Source organism: Muntiacus reevesi, chromosome 4, assembly GCF_963930625.1.
Source record: "Muntiacus reevesi chromosome 4, mMunRee1.1, whole genome shotgun sequence".
Lineage (NCBI taxonomy): Eukaryota > Metazoa > Chordata > Mammalia > Artiodactyla > Cervidae > Muntiacus > Muntiacus reevesi.
In genome coordinates this window covers 143465511-143484573 of record NC_089252.1, presented here as the reverse complement: position 1 = coordinate 143484573, position 19063 = coordinate 143465511, and the positions used below count along the sequence as shown (strand labels likewise).

General features: G+C 49.7%; 1 protein-coding gene across 1 annotated transcript; it reads right to left on the bottom strand.

Moving 5' to 3' along the window:
• Positions 1-7252: 7252 nt before the first annotated feature.
• Positions 7253-12989, bottom strand: KRT3 (keratin 3). The gene is made up of 10 exons (XM_065932062.1): positions 12554-12989; positions 12312-12466; positions 11054-11274; positions 10444-10504; positions 10021-10116; positions 9574-9738; positions 9027-9152; positions 8488-8708; positions 8105-8139; positions 7253-7626 (listed from the first exon to the last, which is right to left on the bottom strand). Exons 1-10 carry the CDS (start codon positions 12987-12989, stop codon positions 7253-7255), a joined length of 1890 nt encoding a protein of 629 aa, XP_065788134.1.
• Between the last annotated feature and the right edge of the window lie 6074 nt (positions 12990-19063).

Below are 19063 nucleotides of genomic sequence, written 5' to 3'. Positions count from 1 at the left end.
ACTCGCACCAGTAAGCACCAAATGAAAGTGAGTAGTTTAAATTGTGTTGTTTCTGTTAAGGATGTCAGGACAGCCATTGCATTTTAGAGTCCAGCCCTCTCCTTTTAAAGTGCCCCATTAGTTCACTGAAACTCTCAGTGCCTAGGATGTGCTGGGCAAAAAGCGGCCCGGAGATGAGGGCGGCACATCCCGCCCTCCAAGGAAATTCCATTCTAGCGGAGAATAGACATTGAAATGAGTCAGTTTAATAGAACAGGACAAGTGATAAACAGAGATTAACAGAGTCTGACAGAAACCCAAACAGACATTTAGTGCTATGTGTGCAATCCAGGAGAGCTTTCAGGAGGTAGTGCTGGTGTGATCTGTGGTGAGAAGTAAGGGTTGGTCCAGCAACTGAAGGTGGGGTGAGCATTCCTGGCAACGAGAGGCACAGAGGCCTAACTCAGCCAGGCTTGTTGCAGAACAGCAAGCACCTCACAGGCCATCGGCTTAGGTCATGAAAGTACACACATAAGGCTATGCTGTCTGCCTGGCTGGTTTCCCATGTCCTTGCCCAGGGTAAAGGGGCATTTCTCATATAAAACCAACCAACTTCTAAAAATGTGTACATTCATATATAACAGATTCACTTTACTCTGCACCTGAAACTAATATAACATTGTAAATCAACTCTACCCCAATAAAAACTTTAAATAAAAAGATATGTTTCCTTCAAATTCAGAATGGACTGTGTTCAGCTCAGCTGCCTGCACTGTGACTCCAGTCAAGGCTCCTTTCCCAAGGAGAGGGGACAGTGAAGTGGCCTTCTGCATGGCTGCAGTTTTCTCAAGAGCAGCTCTGTTGACATCTCAGGTTGGACGATTCTTTGCCATGGGGCCTGTCTTGTGCATTGTAGGATATTTAGTAACATCCTGGCCTCTACCCTCTAGATACCAGAAGCAACTCTCCTCCAGGTTCTTTTCCACCAGCTTCCCAGGTGGCACTAATGGTAAAGAACCCCACCTGCCAATGCAGGTTAGACATAAGAGGTGCGGATTCAATCCCTGGGTCACGAAGATTCCCTGGAGGAGGAAATGGCAACCCACTCCAATATTCTTGCCTGGAGAATCCCATGGACAGAAGGGCCTGGCAGGCTGTAGTCGATGGAGTCACATAGAGTTGGACACAACTGAACCGACTTAGCACACACACACTTCAGTTATGACAGCCAAAAATATTATTAGACATTGTCATATATTCTGGGGGGTGAGGGAGGGTGGGAATTGCCACCACTGAGAATCACTGTTTTATTGCATCCAGAACCATCTTTTCAAGCCCCCTGTCTTCTCTCAGGGTTGATAAAGCTGTCACCATTTGGTGATGTCACCATGGATTCCAAGGTATGAATTTCTCCCACTATACCTTTGTCAGTGGTTTCCTAGGAGAACCAGCTAGCCTTCCAATTTGGTCTGGGCTGGAAAGGCTGGTGGTGATGAGCTTGACCTTAACCACAGCAGAGATGTGCATCTGTGCAGTTGGCAGGCCAGAAGGGCTTGGGAGTGTTAGTGAAGGAGAGTCTGGAGACCCCGCCTCCCATGGGCCTCAGTTTTTGGTAAGGATGCAAAGAAGAATCTGAGTTCTTACCCATTACAAGAGAGTTTATAGAAGACAAGGAAAGAGAGAATACCTCAAGAGAGAGACGGGCTGGGCCAGGGAGACAATGGCCCTGGAGGGCTAGGATGCAGAGTTCGTAAGGCAAGGTTATGTGCATAATCCAGGCAGTTGCTGATTGACAGTCTTGATTGACAGCTGCAAGTTACATAACAAGAGGCTCTACTCTGCATGTACTTCTCATAATTCAGTCTGTTATAATTAGATGTCTGTATTCATAGAATATTTATTATTATTTAATGAGCCAAATGGCTGCCAAAGGTTATCTAAGTACATGACAGTGTGAGGTGTGCGTTTACGTGCCAGAGTAGAGAAAGTCCCTCCAGTCAGCCAGTGGGGGGGGTTTCCTGTCCCCTGACTGTTTTGGAGTGCTGATGGGGGCCTTTGGGGGTGGGGTTGGCAAATAGCTTGGTGGGATTAGGTGCCCCATTGGATGTTCAGCCAGAGGGGTCTCCTCTCATTGCTCTTGACTAAATTCCTGCCTAACAGGAGGAGTGTAGATAAAATATAGATGAAATATGTGAAATCTTTTCAGAACTCAAATGAGTCTTTTTCAGTCATCCTGAGACTTACAAAGGACCCACATTTCTGGTCTTGGCAGAATGTACCTGGATTAAGCTGTTGAGAAGGCAGAGGGAAGGGGCAACCCATATCCCAAAAGATGAGATCTCTGAGGATTGGCTAACAAAACCCCACCCAACTCCAAGAAAAAACAAGGGAGAGTCATATAGAGATTGACCTACCAAGTGCCCAGAATTTTATATGCAGACTTGATCATCAGCAGGCAAGTCTGGATTATCCACAGACAGATTCTTATGGGAAGCAATCCCCTGATTGCCTTCACAGAGCCTTCTATAGTTGTGTCAGCATTGCTGTTGATACTTTTTCTGGCATGTAGCCCACATCCCAGGAGGAGACAGAAGGGAATAACCTGAAATGTAAAAATATATCTTGGTCTCCTTAACATCATGGGGTGAGTCAATAAGCTCTGAGAACAGGAAGGTACTATCTTGAGCATTCTTTCCAACTGAGGAATGAGGGGACTAGGCAGAGAGGCATGGATGGGGATGGGATGTGGTGGAGGATACAGCCGGGGTCCTCTGTGTCCTCACAGGAAGTGGTACCACTCCACACCCAAGGAAGAGAGAGATGGAGCCAAACAAAGGAGCAAGGGAGGTGGGAGGGAGGTTCAAGAGAGAGGGAACATATGTATACCTATGGCTGGTTCATGTTAATGTTTGGCAGAAACCAACACAATTCTTTAAAGCAATTATCCTTCAATTAAAAAAAATTTTTTTTAATAATGAAAAAATAAATACTTGATTATCAATCCATGAGAGTGTGTGTGTGTGTGTGTGTGTTAGTCATTTAGTCATGTCCAGCTCTTAGCAACCCCATGGACTCTAGCCTGCTAGGCTCCTCCAGGCAAGAATATTGGAGTGGGTTGCCATTTCCTTCTCCAGGGGATCTTCCAGACCCAGGGATCAAACCCAGGTCTGCTGCATTGCAGGCAGATTCTTTACCATCTCAGCTACAGAGAAGTCCCTTTAAATAAAATATATATATATATAAATACTTGATCATTGACCCATGATCCCAAATCCCAGTTTAGGGTCCAGCACACAAGTCAGCATCATTCAACAATCTCTGTGGGTTCCTCTGTGGGCAAGAAAATATGCCTTAGAAGACAGGAATTGGAACGAATGACGCAGCACCAATGGGCTGCCTGCTGGAAGAATGGAGAGTCGAGTACAAGCAGGCCCAAGGCCAGGGGTTGAAGAGCACTTGAAAAGTCAACATCGATCTTCACAAACAAATGATGTGTATGCTGAGGGGAAAGAAAGAGGATAATCATCAGGCAAAGTTCCCTAGAGGTGTTGTCAGTCTGGATTAAAAATGGTCAGGGCAGGGCTGAGATCCAGGCAAGTATGGGATTGACTGCTTCTGTCTCAGGTCCCGGCACCAGTTCACCTGTCTGGCCATTCCTCTGGGACAGTGAATGACAGCACAGGGAGATAACCCTTTCCAAGGTGCCATCCCCTCAGAGCTAGGCTACGCTTGGTTATTCTCTCCTTTAAGATGCTGCATGGGGTGGTGGAGGGAGGGGGCTTCCCTGGTGGACCAGTAAAGAATCCCCCTTGCAGTCCAGGGGACACCTGTTCGACCCCTGGTCCAGGAAGATTCTACATGCCAAGGGGCAACTGGGCCCATGCATCACAACTATGGAGCCCATGTGCAGCAACTACTGAAGCTCTCACACCCTGGAGCTCATGCTCCACAACAAAAGAAGCCACCCCAGCGAGAAGCCCACACGCCGCAGTGAGAGAGTAGCCCCTGCTCCCCTCAATGAGAGAGAGCCCACACACAGCAACAAAGACCCAGCACAGCCAAAAGAGAAATAAAATTAATGGATTTCTTTTTAAAAAAGGAAGCTGCAGGGGGACTTCCCTGGTGGTCTAATGGTTGAGAATCCACCTTTCAATGCAGAGGATGCAGGTTCCATTCCTGGTAGGGGAACTAAGATTCCCACATGCCTCAGGGCAACTAAGCCTGCCTTCCACAACTAGAAAGAAGTCTGAGTGCCAAAACTAAGACCCAATGCAGCCAAAAATAAATTATAAAAAAAATTTATTTTTAAGAAAAGAAGAAGCTTCATGGATTTCCCCCATGGTCTCTGTAAACCACCCGTCCAGGATGAACAAGGCCTTGTGGATATAAGTTAGCATCCAGAGGGAAGCAGCAAAGGCAAGAAGCCCCCATCTGAATATGAGACCTGAAACCAGGGGACGGTGTCCCCAGGAAGCCTGAGCCCAATCTAGGCTTCCCTTAGAGCCCGTTTAGAAACCCCTTGGCCTCTTAGATGGAGGCATTTTGGAAAACCGGGACCAGGCTCTATAGCCTGGCTCTCTCCTCCTCTTCCTGATTCCCAACGCCAGGCTTTCTTGGAGCTCACCTGGGCCCTCTTCCCTCCTCTCTCTTATCAGTTCCCATGGCTTATGAACCACTCTAACCAGCCTGATGCAGTGCTGTCCAAATAGGAGTCTCCAGCCCTGACAGGCTTCCCTCTAAATCTACAAGTGCAGTCCGGAGACCTCCACTCAGCTGTCCCATAAGGAACTCAAACATCTAGAACAGAGTTCCTGAAGTCCCTGCTCAGACCCATCCCACCTCCACACACACCCCTCTACCTCCGTACATGGCCTCACCCCAGTCACCCAGTTGCTCCAGCTGGTAAACTGGGCATCACGATGAATCTTCCCTCTCCTTTATCACCTCATCCACTCCATTCAGAAGTCCTCTCATTCTCCAGTGCAGCCCCCAAGTTTCTTCTCTTCATATTCTTATCATAGCTTAAAGCTATTTGTTTACATTGTGGTTGTTTGAGGGCTCCCTTACAAAACTGAGAAATGATATTTCGCTTACCAATGTAAGTCCAACACTTAGCCTAGGGCCAGAAAGCAAACACTTAATGAATACGAGCTGAAGGAAGGAAGGAAAGCATCTATTAATGATGATTTCATCCAGCGTGAAGCACTTGTCCCATAGCTGGCCTGGCGTCAAGTCTGGGCAGGGCAGGCGTTGAGTCTCCCCACCTGTCTTTCCCGCTCCTTTTCTACAGAGGGATACCAACAAGAAAAAGTTCCATCCTTCCCCAGAATGGAGCAGCAACGACCAAATCCCCCCTCCTTCAGAGAGCCTCCTGGGAGATCAGAGAATTACCACTGACTGCATTGCTCTGCCAAGCCTGGATGTGGAATTTCTATATGAATCTCTTTGCACCCCAGTAGCCAGTTTTATTTGTTTCTTGAACTGTCATTTCCATTCTCTGAAATAAATTCAGCTTTGGCCTAAGATGGAAATACTGCTTTCCTGGCCTGGCCTGGCTAAACGTCCCACTCCATCATCTGTGTCTTCCCTGGGTACGCAGGCAGCCAGCCTTGTCTGGAGGGCAGCAGCCGCAACCTCAGCCTCAGAGATCAGTGTGGGGAAGCGGAGGAGCTCCAGATTCAGGATCCTCCTGTGCACTCGCTCCCAGCTCAGCCCCTCGGATGCTCTCGGATGCTAAGCAGGCCACTCCTCCTCCCTGAATCCCTTCCAGCCATGACCTTCCGGACAGCCCTCCCAAGGCCAATGATCACATTATCAGGGCTTCCTGGTGTAGGGCAGCCGCCGGGAACTTCCACGGCCGCCCCACACACCCCGGGGACCCAGAGTGCATGCCTGAGTGCTCAGGAATAGGACCTTTTCTGAGGGATGTTAATCATTGTTTACCAGGAAGGGAGTGTGGAAAATTCTGGTTTACAGATAACTAACAGGTAATTGGAGAAGGCAATGGCAACCCATTCCAATAGTCTTGCCTGGAAAATCCCATGGACAGAGGAGCCTGGTAGGCTGCAGCCCATGGGGTCGCTAAGAGTCGGACACTACTGATCGACTTCACTTTCACTTTTCACTTTCATGCATTGGAGAAGGAAATGGCAACCCACTCCAGTGTTCTTGCCTGGAGAATCCCAGGGACTGGGGAGCCTGGTGGGCTGCCGTCTATGGGGTCGCACAGAGTCGGACATGACTGAGGCAACTTAGCAGCAGCAGCAATAACAGGTAATTCTTTCCTACAAGACTTCTCAGAACCTCCAATATGTGCTCCAAAGAGGAAATAATCAATGAACATGGAATCTTTTGTATGTGTGTTGGGGGCAGAGGGGCCGGTGGCGGCAGGTTGTGGGTCAGACTTTCAAACAGGTGGCCCTTGGGAAGTAGCTCTGGGTTCTTCCAGCTCACACCTTCCCAGGTGCACCTTGATAGGGGGAAAGCTTTCAGGGGGTCAGCTGGGATGGGGGCCAGCAAGCACCAAGGAAAGAAATCTGTCCCCAAGCACCTCAAGGCCCTCTTAGGTTCCCCCAAACTAGAGAAGGAATGTCTGCACTGTTGGGACTTCACCAAGAACTCACCCGAGTGTGGCCCCATCCTCCCCCTCCCCACTCCCCACTCCCACCTCTCCCAGCAGGTCAGTTGTCCCAGTGCTCAGAGCATAAAGGAACAACCAGATCTTGCCCATTCAGATCCCATATGATGGACAATGGAGAGTAACTGTCTGGGTTTCAGAGGAGTAGTACTCAGCCCTCCTGCAGAAGGGGCGGCCCACGTGGGACAGGATGGAAGAGGTCAGTTCAGTGGGGAGAAAGGCGTCCAGAGAGACTCAGAGGCCAGACTTAAACACAATGCACTTTATTGGCGACAGAACGGATGGGCAGAGGGACCTGTGTGTTATATACATCAGAACTGTGGTGACCATTCCACCCCGGGAGGAGGCCCCAAGGGCAGCGAAGATGGTGTCTGGGGCCACACCTAGACAATCACAGACTCAGGCGGGAGCCAGAGAGAGTCTGAAAGTCTCCTGGCTGTTCTTGCTCGGGGATCTGGATGCTTGAAGGACAAGAGGCCCCGGTCTTTTAGCCCCAAAAAGCGGCTGCCGGCGGGGACTGGAGAGGGGAGAGGTAGTGGGGTGGGAGGGCGCTGAGGAGGCTGCAGACAGGAGAAATGAGGAGCGGATGGGAACGACGGGCGGCGCTGGGGCGGCTGCGGTGCCCTGCACGGTATTTTATCTGGAGGTGCGCTGGGAGGACTGGGAGAACCTGACGCTGCCGCCCCGGCTGCTGCCTGAGCTGAAGCCTCCACCGCTGACCCCAGAGCGACCCCCGGAGCCGGAGCCGAATCCGCTGCTGCTACCGCCGCCGTATCCGCTGCTGCCACTGAATCCGCTACCTCCGCCAAAGCCGCTGCCTCCGCCAAAGCCGCTGCCTCCGCCGAAGCCGCTGCCGCCGCCGAAGCCACTCCCGCTGCCGCCGCCGAAGCCGCTACCGCCAGCCCGGCCGAAGCCGCCGCCAGCGCCGCCTCCCACGCCAACGCCACCGCCGTATCCGCCTCCGAAACCACCCGCCGAGGCGGAGGTGGTGCTGTTGCTGCTGACCACCGCTGCAGGGGAGACCACAGGAACAGCGATCAGCTCCCGGCCACCACCTCCCGATATCATAACGATCCCCTGGGCCCAGGATGAGTGAGAGGCGATCAAGGCAGCTTTGAACCTGATGATCACTGTCTTGCGTTCTGATGGGGTGAGGTGTTCACCCCCACAGTGTTAAGTCAGTTTGAATTTTCCAATGGTTCTTTCTACATACTGTCACCTCTGAAGACCTCCCCCCATGGAGATGATCCAGAATTTCTCCTCCCATTAACAAGCTCCCTATTAGATATCCCCCCACCCTCCATACAGTACTATTAATAGTGCTCTGAGCCAAGAACCTTTACCAAAGCATATCTGCTGCCCCTTCTGCCCCCAAGAAAACGGGTCCAACCGCCATGGAAATATTGTTTAAATTAGGAACTATCGCCTTGAATTAGTACAGATATTTCAGAACCAGTTCTCACTCTCCTGGTTTCTTTGGCTACTTACAGATGCTAACAGCACTCTGGCACTCTCCAGACATCCTGTATGAGAAAGCAAGAGAAGGCTAGCTCAGTTGCAAAGCAAATTTCCAACAAGTCCATGAATGAAAGTGACAGCAACCAGAACAGAATTTAGCAGCCTGGCGCATCAGTACTCTTTCTCCACTGTTCATGGGCCAACACAGAACCCCTATGCACACTGTTTACCTATGCACTTGGCCATCTATGGAGAGCGTGAACTGGCAAAGGCAAGTGGTTGCCTATAAGCCCTGTGCAAGGTGGGGCCCTCTCTCTATAACAGGCCTCCTCCGCATCCCCTTGGTCATTTATCTGGCCCTCAGCACGTGACTTGGGGCAAGAGAAGCAGAGAGATGGCAATAAGAGACCCACCTGCACTCCTCGCCCTCCAGCAGCTTGCGGTAGGTGGCGATCTCCACATCCAGGGCCAGCTTGACATTCATCAGCTCCTGGTAGTCACGCAGCAGCCGGGCCAGGTCATCCTTGGCCTGCTGGAGGGCGGCCTGTAGCTCTTGGAGCTTGGCGTTAGCATCCTTGAGGGCCAGTTCCCCACGCTGCTCAGCTTCAGCAATGGCTGTCTGCAGTTTAGCGTTCTGGTGCAGGGGGAGGGAGGAGGAATGATGAGCCCAGTAGGAGAGTCCCAGGTTCTCTGAGTCTTAGACTAGATTACCCCAGAGCAAGCCAGTCAACCTCACCCCTTCCTTGGCACCTCTGTCTGTCTTCATGCACGGAAGACAGATGGATGGCTGTGACTTAGCAGCCATCTAAACTGGCTTTGTCTTTGAACTCCTTGAAGGCCAGTGCTGCCTGAGATGACCCCAGAAGTCCCCTCCCCCAGACTAGGAGTCCTGAGATCCTAGCCCCCACCCCTCACCCATCAGCCTAGACACCAGCATCCATGGCCGTCCCACCTGCTTCTTGACATTCTCTATCTCAGCCCGCAGCCTCTGGATCATCCGGTTGAGCTCCGAGATCTCACTCTTGGTGCTCTTCAGGTCATCCCCATGCCTGCCAGCCGTGGTCTGCAGTTCACCCAACTAGAGAATAGAAGGGACAGTCAGGTGTTGATGCAACCTTGCCTGGTGTGTTTCTCCGTCCCTAATGTCACCCAGCCAAACTCGAGGTACTTAGTAAGCACTGTGTTTAAATGACATTGAATTATGCTTCTGCAGGGACATCTCTGAGGCAGCAGGGAAGAGAACATCTGGTGTGTTGTAGAAGGTTCTCCCACCCCGCAATCCCTGAGCAAGCTGGAGTGGGTCCCATGTGGTCTGGCAGGGGACAGTGGAACCACTTCCCCTTAGGGGGCAGCACTTTCTGCAACTGAACAGCCTTGACAGGATGTCTCCAAAGAGGAGAATCAAGAGGGGCCACCCAATGGCCACCACCCAGCCATCCCCTGGACCACAGCCTCCCTGGGACCTTCAGTGAATCCTCTGAGAAGTGCCTAGCTCTCACCTTGGTCTGGTACAGGGCCTCGGCCTCGGCCTTGCTCCTCTGGGCGATCTCCTCGTACTGGGCCTTGACCTCAGCGATGATACTGTCCAGGTCCAGGCTGCGGTTGTTGTCCATGGACAGGACCACCGATGTGTCACTGACATGGCTCTGCATCTGGGACAGCTCCTGCCAACGCAGAGGGGGCTGTTCACTGGTGGGGCCTCTGCAGCCAGCACACAGGAGCCTCAAGAGACTCCTGATCAACGGACCCATCTGCTGAGTCAGCTCGGAAGGTAGATCGGCTCCGCCCTGACTGCCAGCCTCTCAGAGACCCCATGCTTGCAGCTCCTCCTGGGGAGCCCCAACAAGAGGCCTTATCTCAAGGTTCAGTCTTCCTGGGCCCTACCTATCAAATCTGAAAATATCTCACCCTCCCTCTTGCTCCCTCTTGGTAGGAAACATCCTCACCATATCATAGAGGGTGGTCAAGAAATTGATCTCATCTGTTAAGGCATCCACTTTGGCCTGAAGCTCCACCTTGTTCATATAGGCAGCGTCCACGTCCTGAGAAAGACAGATAAACACATAAAGGCCTTATTCCTCCAAGGAATGCACAGCAAGCTACAGCCACAGCAAGACCAGTACTTGTCCGAAGCTGGTCTCCACATGAAGGATTCACATCAAGGGGATGGCGGAAGGTCTACTCAAAAGCTAGAAAATGAGTGAACTGACTCCTTGAGGCATCTCTCCAGACTAAGATGCACTTGGATCTTATTTTTGGTTCCAAATGCCTGAACTTGGCAGCTCTATAGCAGTGGAGTAAGGATTCCCCCCAGCCCAGCTGGAAACCAGTGCCTACAAGCCCTAGAAACCTCACACTACAGCCCTTACCTTCTTCAGGGTCACAAACTCATTCTCAGCAGCTGTGCGCTTGTTGATCTCATCCTCATATCTGTAAGAGTTAAAAAGAAATCACTGTTTGCAGTATGAGGTAGTCATAAATGCTACTGTTCTCTGAAACTCTGAAACTACCTCTGTTCTGTCCTCTGTCCCCCTCCCACCCCTCTTAAATAAACACACCCTCTCACTGTCCCCCTGTTAATTAGAAGGACCAACCATTCCCATTCATTCTGGCAGACTGTCTGGTTTTAACACGGAAAGTTCCAAGTCCTGGGAAACCCCTCGATTCCCGGTAGACTGGATGCTTGGTCACCACCCTGTGAGTTGTCCCAGCATCCTTCAGATCCTACAACCAGGATCTTCCCCAGTCTGGCTCATAAGAAAGTGCTTCTTCAGCTCTAGCCTTCTAATTTTCTTTGTAAAGGACTATCCTTCAGGAAAGAAGGTGAGGAGGAACCCAATGAACCAAACTGTCCTCTATGAAGATACAAGGAAGTAGGCTAAGGGGCAGCCCTCTCAGTGGGCAAGGGGAAAGCAGTGAAAACTGGGAATCTGAGACAGGGTCGCCCACAGCATCTTCCCACATGCGTCTGTCACTCACTTCTTCTTAAAATCTTCCACTAGGTCCTGCATGTTCCTCAGCTCTGAGTCCAAGCGGCCTCTCTCCCCCAGAATGCTGTCCAGGTAGCTCCGCAGGGAGTTGATGTAGTTCTCAAAAAGGGGCTCGAGGTTGTTGGTGCCTGTGATGGGATGTGTGCCCTGCTGCTGGAGCAGGCTCCACTTGGTCTCCAGGACCTTGTTCTGTTGCTCCAGGAACCGTACCTGGAGGGCATCGGGAGAAGCAAACTCAGGCAGTGCTTGGAGCAGAGGGGCCTTGCCTTGGGCAGTACTCGGTGTCTGCATCTTCCCATCTCCCAGTACAAAGGCCTAGAAATCTCCAACTGTGGCTAGAGAGGGTATGGTTAGACCATCACAGCAGTCAGGCCATTGAAGATGCAAGACGACTTCCTTACAGAAGCAGGAGAAATGCAAGGGGAAACTGGAAGTAACCCCTGCCTGGAAGCGAGAAACTTGACCCTTCAGTATTCCTGGGGACTTCATGATTCTAGCCCAATTCCAAAAACACACAGCACACCGCAAGAAGGTGCTTAAACCTCAACAGCATTGTTTTCCATCTAAGACACCATTGACGCCCCACTGATATTCACTTCAAAGGATGTGAATGGCTAGGAACTGGCACAGTTGGAATGCTACTATCATCGTTGTGACAGGAGAGAGACAGCCAGCGTGAGCCACCCTGCTCTAGAGGTCCCCGAGCACCCTACTCTTCCTGATTAGGTTGATTGAGGTGCAGACTGAGTTTCTAGGGTCTCAGCAGCCTCTTGGGACTCAGGTTTCCCCTTGAGCCTCTTGAACTCCTTCTCTAGGGTGCCTGCCTCCTTTGCCTGGCACATCGCCATAGAGAGACGAGGCCTCCTGGAAAGCCCCAGAGGGCAGCCCATGTTTGAATAGCCCCCAGTTCTGGCTCAGACCCTTGCCTGTCAGAGGTCATGACCCCCACCCTACCCTGCCAGCACTACCTGCCCAGGCTGGATAAGGCAACAGGTGGGAGTCTTGAGCAAAGAGGCAGACAAGCAGGACTTGGGGATGTGGGGGTCCAAAGGGGACCATCATCTTTCCCAGTCACATGACTACATGAGCAGATTCATCAGCCCTGAACATCCTCATAAGAGCCAAGAATGCTGCCTAACCCTTCCCCTCCAGCCTGGACCACTCTGGATTGATCCTAAACACTGTATGTAAATATCAAACTCAAAGTCCCCAACTTAGGAATGGGGGATGCATCAGGGCTTCCTCACCTTGTCAATGAAAGAGGCAAACTTGTTGTTGAGGGTCTTGATCTGCTCCCGCTCTTGGGTCTTTACTTGCCCGATCTGGGGGTCAATCTCCACATTGAGGGGCTGCAGGAGGCTCTGGTTGACAGTCACTTCCTGGATTCCCCCAGGGAAGCCACCTGGGCCAAAGCCAGCAGGGCCTCCAAAGCCACCGGGTCCTCCAAAACCACCAAGTCCACCAAAGCCACCAGCTCCTCCAAACCCACCAGCCCCACCAAAGCCACCAGCTCCTCCAAACCCACCAGCCCCACCAAAGCCACCAGCTCCTCCAAACCCACCAGCCCCACCAAAGCCACCAGCTCCTCCAAAACCACCTCCCATTCCTCTGCCACCACCAAAGCCACCTCCATAACCACCTCCATAGCCACTCCCAAAGCCACTGACACAGCTGCTGCGCCCTCCTCCAAAGCCACCAGTGCGGGAGCCGCCAGCCATGCTGATGGAGATACTCTTATTGCCACCCAGGTTGTAGAGGCTGCGACTGCCAAAGCCGCCTGCTCCACTCCGGAACCCGTAGGCCCCTCCGCCGGCTCCCCCAGAGCGGGCCACACAGCTCATCCTGCTACTGCCAGAGACCACGGCAGAGCGGCCTGAGAAGCCCTGGCTCCCGCCGCCAGATGTCTTGCGGACTTGTCTGTTCATGGTGAGCAAAGTCGGTGAAGGGAAAGTACGAGAGTTCAGCAGGGCCGCTCAGAGCCAGAGGAAGAGAGGCGCAAACTGAAGACCTGAGCGGGATAAATCCCTTTATATACATCTAGGAGGCTGCTGGGCTCAAACGGAGGAGAGATAATTAGTCTCAAATAGTCATGGGTTGGGTTTGCCTTCCAGGCAATGTTAGTTCTAGGCTACTAAACACACCTTAAAAATAATCTGAAATGGTGAAAGTGCTAAGGTGGCAGGCTTACCTGGCACGGGGAGGTTCCTGACTTGGCCCTGTGCTTGGGCATGGCCACCTCCTAGCTTTGTCTGGCAGGACCCAGGAGGCACAGTAATCTGTCTACTGGCCAGCTGACCCAGGTCCTGCCAGAGCTGGGCTCAGCTCTGGAAAGGATGGAGTGGAAGGTGGATTGGAGAGGTTCTGGTTGTCTGGGTGGTGGAGACGGTGAAGCCCACTCAAGGGCTCAGGCAAGTATCTCAACGGGAGGGGTGATACAGTCTACTCCACAGACTGCACATGGCCACAGAGCACCCACTGTGTGCCCAGCTCTGTGCCGGGTTTGAGGATGAATTGATGACCTCTTCTCTTCGCTTCCTGGAAACAAAGCCCAGAACCATCACAAAGCTGCCTCCTGGGTTCCCCCTGTCTCCTAAGCTGTAGTTCAGGAGGCTACAGCATTTGGATTCACGACTCTTCTTGAAAAAGAGGAAGGAATTAACACTATGTGCTTTGATAAGCCATCAGCAAAATTCAACAAGCCAGTTCATTTTGCAAACTTCCCAGGAAAGCCATACACTATTCCCTATCTTCAGAACATCTCTAAAGCTTCCTTTCTTGCTCCCCCCATTTTTGGCATCTTCCTGGTTTCAGTCCAAGTCCCAGATGACTGGAAATTCAAACATCAATTATACCACAAATGTGACACCTATTGACAGATGACCTAACTCATCTCAGGCACTGGAGACAGACTCAGGAACCGTTCTCTGGTGAAGGGGACAAGTGCTCATGGGGGATCTGTGGCTTCAGTGTCAAGACACCCACCCCCCACCCCCACCCCCAGCCTCAGAAGTCCAGGCCCAGCAAGGCCAGCAGCACTGTCGTACATGTCTGACTCTGAAAACCTGAGAATCTGCCAGTCTAAAGTTTTTCAGAGGCTTAGGGACTGGGCTTGGCTTGTTCAAGAGGAAAGCCTTTCTGCACAGGTGTGGAGCCTGCCAAGTCAGCCATGGATTGCTCCAGCACAAGAGTTTTTCCTTCTGTCTGCTGCACAGATGGCCCTGCCACGGGTGTGGCCTGTGTGGTCTCGGCCTCCTCAGAATGGGGAGAAAGAGAGAAGGATGGTGGATTCTTCAGCGCTCACTGGGCTGGGCTGGGGGTGGCCCACGTGCAGAGTAAGTGACCCTTTCTTCAGTGGCCTGATTCTCCCATGTGTCCTCAACCTACTTCCTTACCTCCAGGCTCTGCAACATCATGGTCCCTCCCACGGAATAAAGCCATAAACTTTTTAGGAGCTTACAGTCTTGTTCCAACACTGGACCCTCTGGTTCTTAGAACAGCACTGTGCCAATAATAGATGCTCCTAAAGGTTGGTTGGTTGAGTGAATGATCAGTCACTCAGTGGAACAATTGATGAATGAATTAAGCCTGTTTGCTGGATTACAACCAAATAAAACTAGTCAAAGGTTAACTGAAATCCCATTGCATAAGGTCCTGGAGAAGCAACTGGCAACCCACTCCAGTATCCTTGCCTGGAAAATTCCAAGGACAGAGGAGCCTGGCGGGCTACAGTCCTTGGGATCACAAAGAGTCAGACACGACTGTGTGACTTTCACTTTCTTTCTTTACATAAGGTAGTCCAAGCTAACAGAGATGATCTCAGCATAAAGAATCCAGACCTCTTGAATTTGGTGTTCAGATTTAAAAAAATATATGTGCAAATGAGTGGCATCTCCTCTCCAGAAAAAAAAAAAAAAAGCTATAGAATCACAGTATCAAGAATCAGTTGAAGAATCCGTCACAGAATCACGTTGAAGTTGACTGGGCATTTGAGTCACATAATCTGCCTCCCACCCAGTACTGGGACTCCCTTGCAGCAGGTCTGACTTACACCCCTGATCTTCCACAACTGCTACCCACGGATTATTGGCAGGAGAAATCAGCCCAAGGCCCAGAGGGTGCTGTACACACACCCTCCTCAGCTTTGCTCCCTCAGAGGAACCAGAGTTTAAAGAATGAACCACACTCAGAGCTGGACCAGCCTCTCCCCATGACTAACCATGACCAAGGCTATTTAAATTATCTGTGTGTCAGCATTATTAACCGATAAAGATGGTCAGTAGTCTCTACCCTTCTGGTTCTCACAGGATAATAGATGGATGAGTTTTATGAAACGTACAGCAAAAATCAGGTCATATTCTTTTCTCTCTTAGTGTTTAAGTGTATGTGCTTTAGAGTCAAATAGACCCAGCTTTGATTTCACTTTTTTAAATTTAAGTATAGTTGATTTATAATATTGTTAATTTCTGTTATACATATATATATATTCTGTTATAATATTGTTAATTTCTGCTGTATAGCAAAGTGATTCACCTATACATGTATATACATTCTTTTTGAAATTCTTTTTTTGCATTATGATTTATCACAAGATATTGAATATAGTCCCCTGTGATGTACAGTAGGACTTTGCTATTTATCCATTCTCCATTTAATAGTTTACATCTGCTAACCCCAACCTCCCAATCCATCTCTCCCCTGCTCCCTGCCCCTTGGCAACCACAAGTCTGCTCTCCATGAAACAGTTCCCACTTTTGAATATCAGCTTTGCCTCTGTGTGTTTGTGCAGAAATTCATTAACCTCTCTGTGCCTTGGTTTCCTCATCTGTAAAATTCAGTTGCTAAAAGTACCTCTCTCATAGTCACTGTCATGTCCAGAAAGTACCTAGCACAGTATACGTGTTCAGTGTTCACTGTTTTTTTTTTTTCACTTTCTTTTTTTTATTTATTTATTTATTTTTTTTTTATTGCAGTGGGTTCTGTCACACATTGACATGAATCAGCCATGGAGTTACATGTGTTCCCCATCCCGATCCCCCCTCCCACCTCCCTCTCCACCCGATTCCTCTGGGTCTTCCCAGTGCACCAGGCCCGAGCACTTGTCTCATGCATCCCACCTGGGCTGGTGATCTGTTTCACTGTAGATAATATACATGCTGTTCTCTCGAAACATCCCACCCTCACCTTCTCCCACAGAGTCCAAAAGTCTGTTCTGTACTTCTGTGTCTCTTTTTCTGTTTTGCGTATAGGGTTATCATTATCATCTTTCTAAATTCCATATATATGTGTTAGTAAACTATAATGGTCTTTATCTTTCTGGCTTACTTCACTCTGTATAATGGGCTCCAGTTTCATCCATCTCATTAGAACTGATTCAAATGAATTCTTTTTAACGGCTGAGTAATATTCCATGGTGTATATGTACCACAGCTTCCTTATCCATTCATCTGCTGATGGGCATCTAGGTTGCTTCCATGTCCTGGCAATTATAAACAGTGCTGCCATGAACACTGGGGTGCACGTGTCTCTTTCAGATCTGGTTTCCTCAGTTTCACTGTTATTTTTAGCTATTTTTGTTTACAAATCACATGGAGAATTTCAGCTTTCATACCTGTCAAAAGAACAACCCAATGAAGTAATGACTCCGTTTGCTAATTAACCACTGAGATTCCCCAGGGAATGTGAGAACAGCATGGAGCCAGATAGCTAAAACCACATCAACTCCATGATGAGATGAGAGGAAGCAGGCCTCAGCTTCTGGCCCGACAAAGAGAAATCCATGAACAAATAAGAGATGTGTTTACCAAGCATGGATGCTCTGGATCACTATGTGGTAAAAAGAATGGTTTCCAAAGAACTCGCAGTGCAGAAAAGCCAAACATTATAAGACTGTGCAAAACTAAGTCCCAAGTTAGAGGTGCTTTGAGAGCGTGGAGAATTAGAAATGCAGTGAAAAAGGGGAATTGCATGGTAAGGCTTCAGGAAGAGACATGAGCTGAAATTTTCACAAAGGACAGAATTTGCTAGACAGAAGGAAAGACGTTCCAACCCAATTGGTCATGAGCCAAGATTGAGCATGAAAGGAAGCATGGTTAGATTCAGGACCTGGTGACCTGGGTAGACTTTTGTCATCTGTGGCTACACAACATCTTTGAATGTCTTCCCTTCATTTTGGTCATTTCCCACAGTGAGATCCCCACCTTCTTAGGGTAAAATCCAGCAAATACATTCCCAGACTCCTTTGCAGCTAGAAGCCAGGCCCATGGCCTGGAACCTTTCAATGAGAGACACTCTTGTGAGACCTAGATTCTGATGGAGACATCTGAGTCCTGATGGACAGAGGTGGGGGCTTCCCCAGTGGCTCTGAGGTGAAGAATCTGCCTGCAGTGCAGGAGATGCAAAAGACACAGGTTCAATCCCTGGGCCGGGAAAATCCCTTGGAGGAGGGCATGGCAACCCAATCCTGTATACTTACCTGGAAAATCCCATACAGTCCCGCATACACACAGAGGGGCCTGGCAGGCTACACTCCATGGGGTTGCAAAGAGTTGGACATAACTGAAGTGACTGAGCACACATGCACGCACGGACAGAAGTGAAGTTTTTTACTTCCCCCGAGCATCGGAGGTACAGCAGCAGTGGTCATAATGTTTGCTCCAGAGCAGCCTCTAGGGGTGACTGGACATGGTTCCAGGCTGCAGAACCCCCAGAGAGGCCATGATCAACATTGTGCTTTAATAAATTATTTTCTGTTTACATCCCAGGCAGAATGGATGCTCATATATGCAAGTATGAGTGCTGATCAATACAGGGGTGAGACAGGCCTGGCTAGAGCAGAAAGCAATTGTAGAAGACGTAGGGAATGTGGTTGAGACAGGATGGAGGCCTGCCTTTTGTGCCAAAGAAAGTGAGGCTGCTGCATGGGCAGGTGTGGAGCCTGAAGTGAAGCAAGGTACCTTTCTGCCCCACACTGGAGCAAATAGAGCCCACTGATCCTAAGTCACATTTGTCATCCCTTCAAGGGAATTGCCTTGGAGAGGCATCTTTGAGAAGGAAAGTCACAACCACCATTGTCATCAGATCTGAAAACTCTCCAACAAGTGGTGGAAGAAATAGAAAAAAGAGTTTAATCTATTTTCTTTTTTTAATTGCAGTATAGTTGATTTACAAGGTTGTGTTAATTTAAGTGTGTTTAGTCTATTATTCTGCACCCGGGATTGCAGAGAAGACATTGTCCACTAGGGGACGGGGAGCAAAATAGGGATCGGGAGTCCATTAGCAGGACGAGGGTGTCGATTCTGATTGGAGAGTCGCCAGGGATGCAAATGATAGAAGAGGAGGAAGCAATCCATGAGCTGAAATTCTTGATGGTTGGGCCCAGCCCTCCAGGCTTGAGGGACCCAATAAACATTTTGAGAAATCAGAGTTGGCTTACACTCATTTCAGCACCCGGATTATGAAGCTTAAGTAAGTAGCCTAAGTACCTTCTCACTAGAGAAAAGAGTGAGTCACTGTGTTGCAATGTATAAAATCAAAGCCTCATAGGGCTCTGTAGCCAAGAGGCTAGCTAGTCTGTGCTTCTACCTCAGGACAGTCCCGCATACACAAATACACACATACACACGCACACAAGCAGCCTCTCCTATTCAGGATGCCCATGGAAGGCAATTCATTCAATTTTCTTGCTTGCCTAGGCCAGCCAGGCACCACCCTGACCCAAGGAAGATCTCCTTAGATCTAGCTTTAATGCCTTCTGATCCAGTGGGAACTGGACTCCTCTTCATGGGATCAGTGAATTTGGAAACCAACCGTCTCTGGAACTGAAGGCCCTTTTAACATCAGAAATGATCCTGACCTTCAAAACTTATGTTTTCAGTATCTTTTGAGAATGTATTTTTTTACTATGAATTTAGCAATACTTTTAAATAAAACTGCATCTTATAATCACATACATTGGAAAATGGTAACACATATATATGAAGTTTAGTTCAGTTCAGTCGCT

Coding starts and splice junctions, on each gene's coding strand:
- KRT3 (XM_065932062.1), bottom strand. CDS start 12,989: ATGAACAGACAAGTCCGCAAGACATCTGGCGGCGGGAGCCAGGGCTTC. Junction 10,505..11,053: donor GTGGAAGATTTTAAGAAGAA/GTGAGTGACAGA, acceptor TAACTCTTACAG/ATATGAGGATGAGATCAACA. Junction 8,140..8,487: donor CTGGAGGGCGAGGAGTGCAG/GTGGGTCTCTTA, acceptor TTTCTCATACAG/GATGTCTGGAGAGTGCCAGA.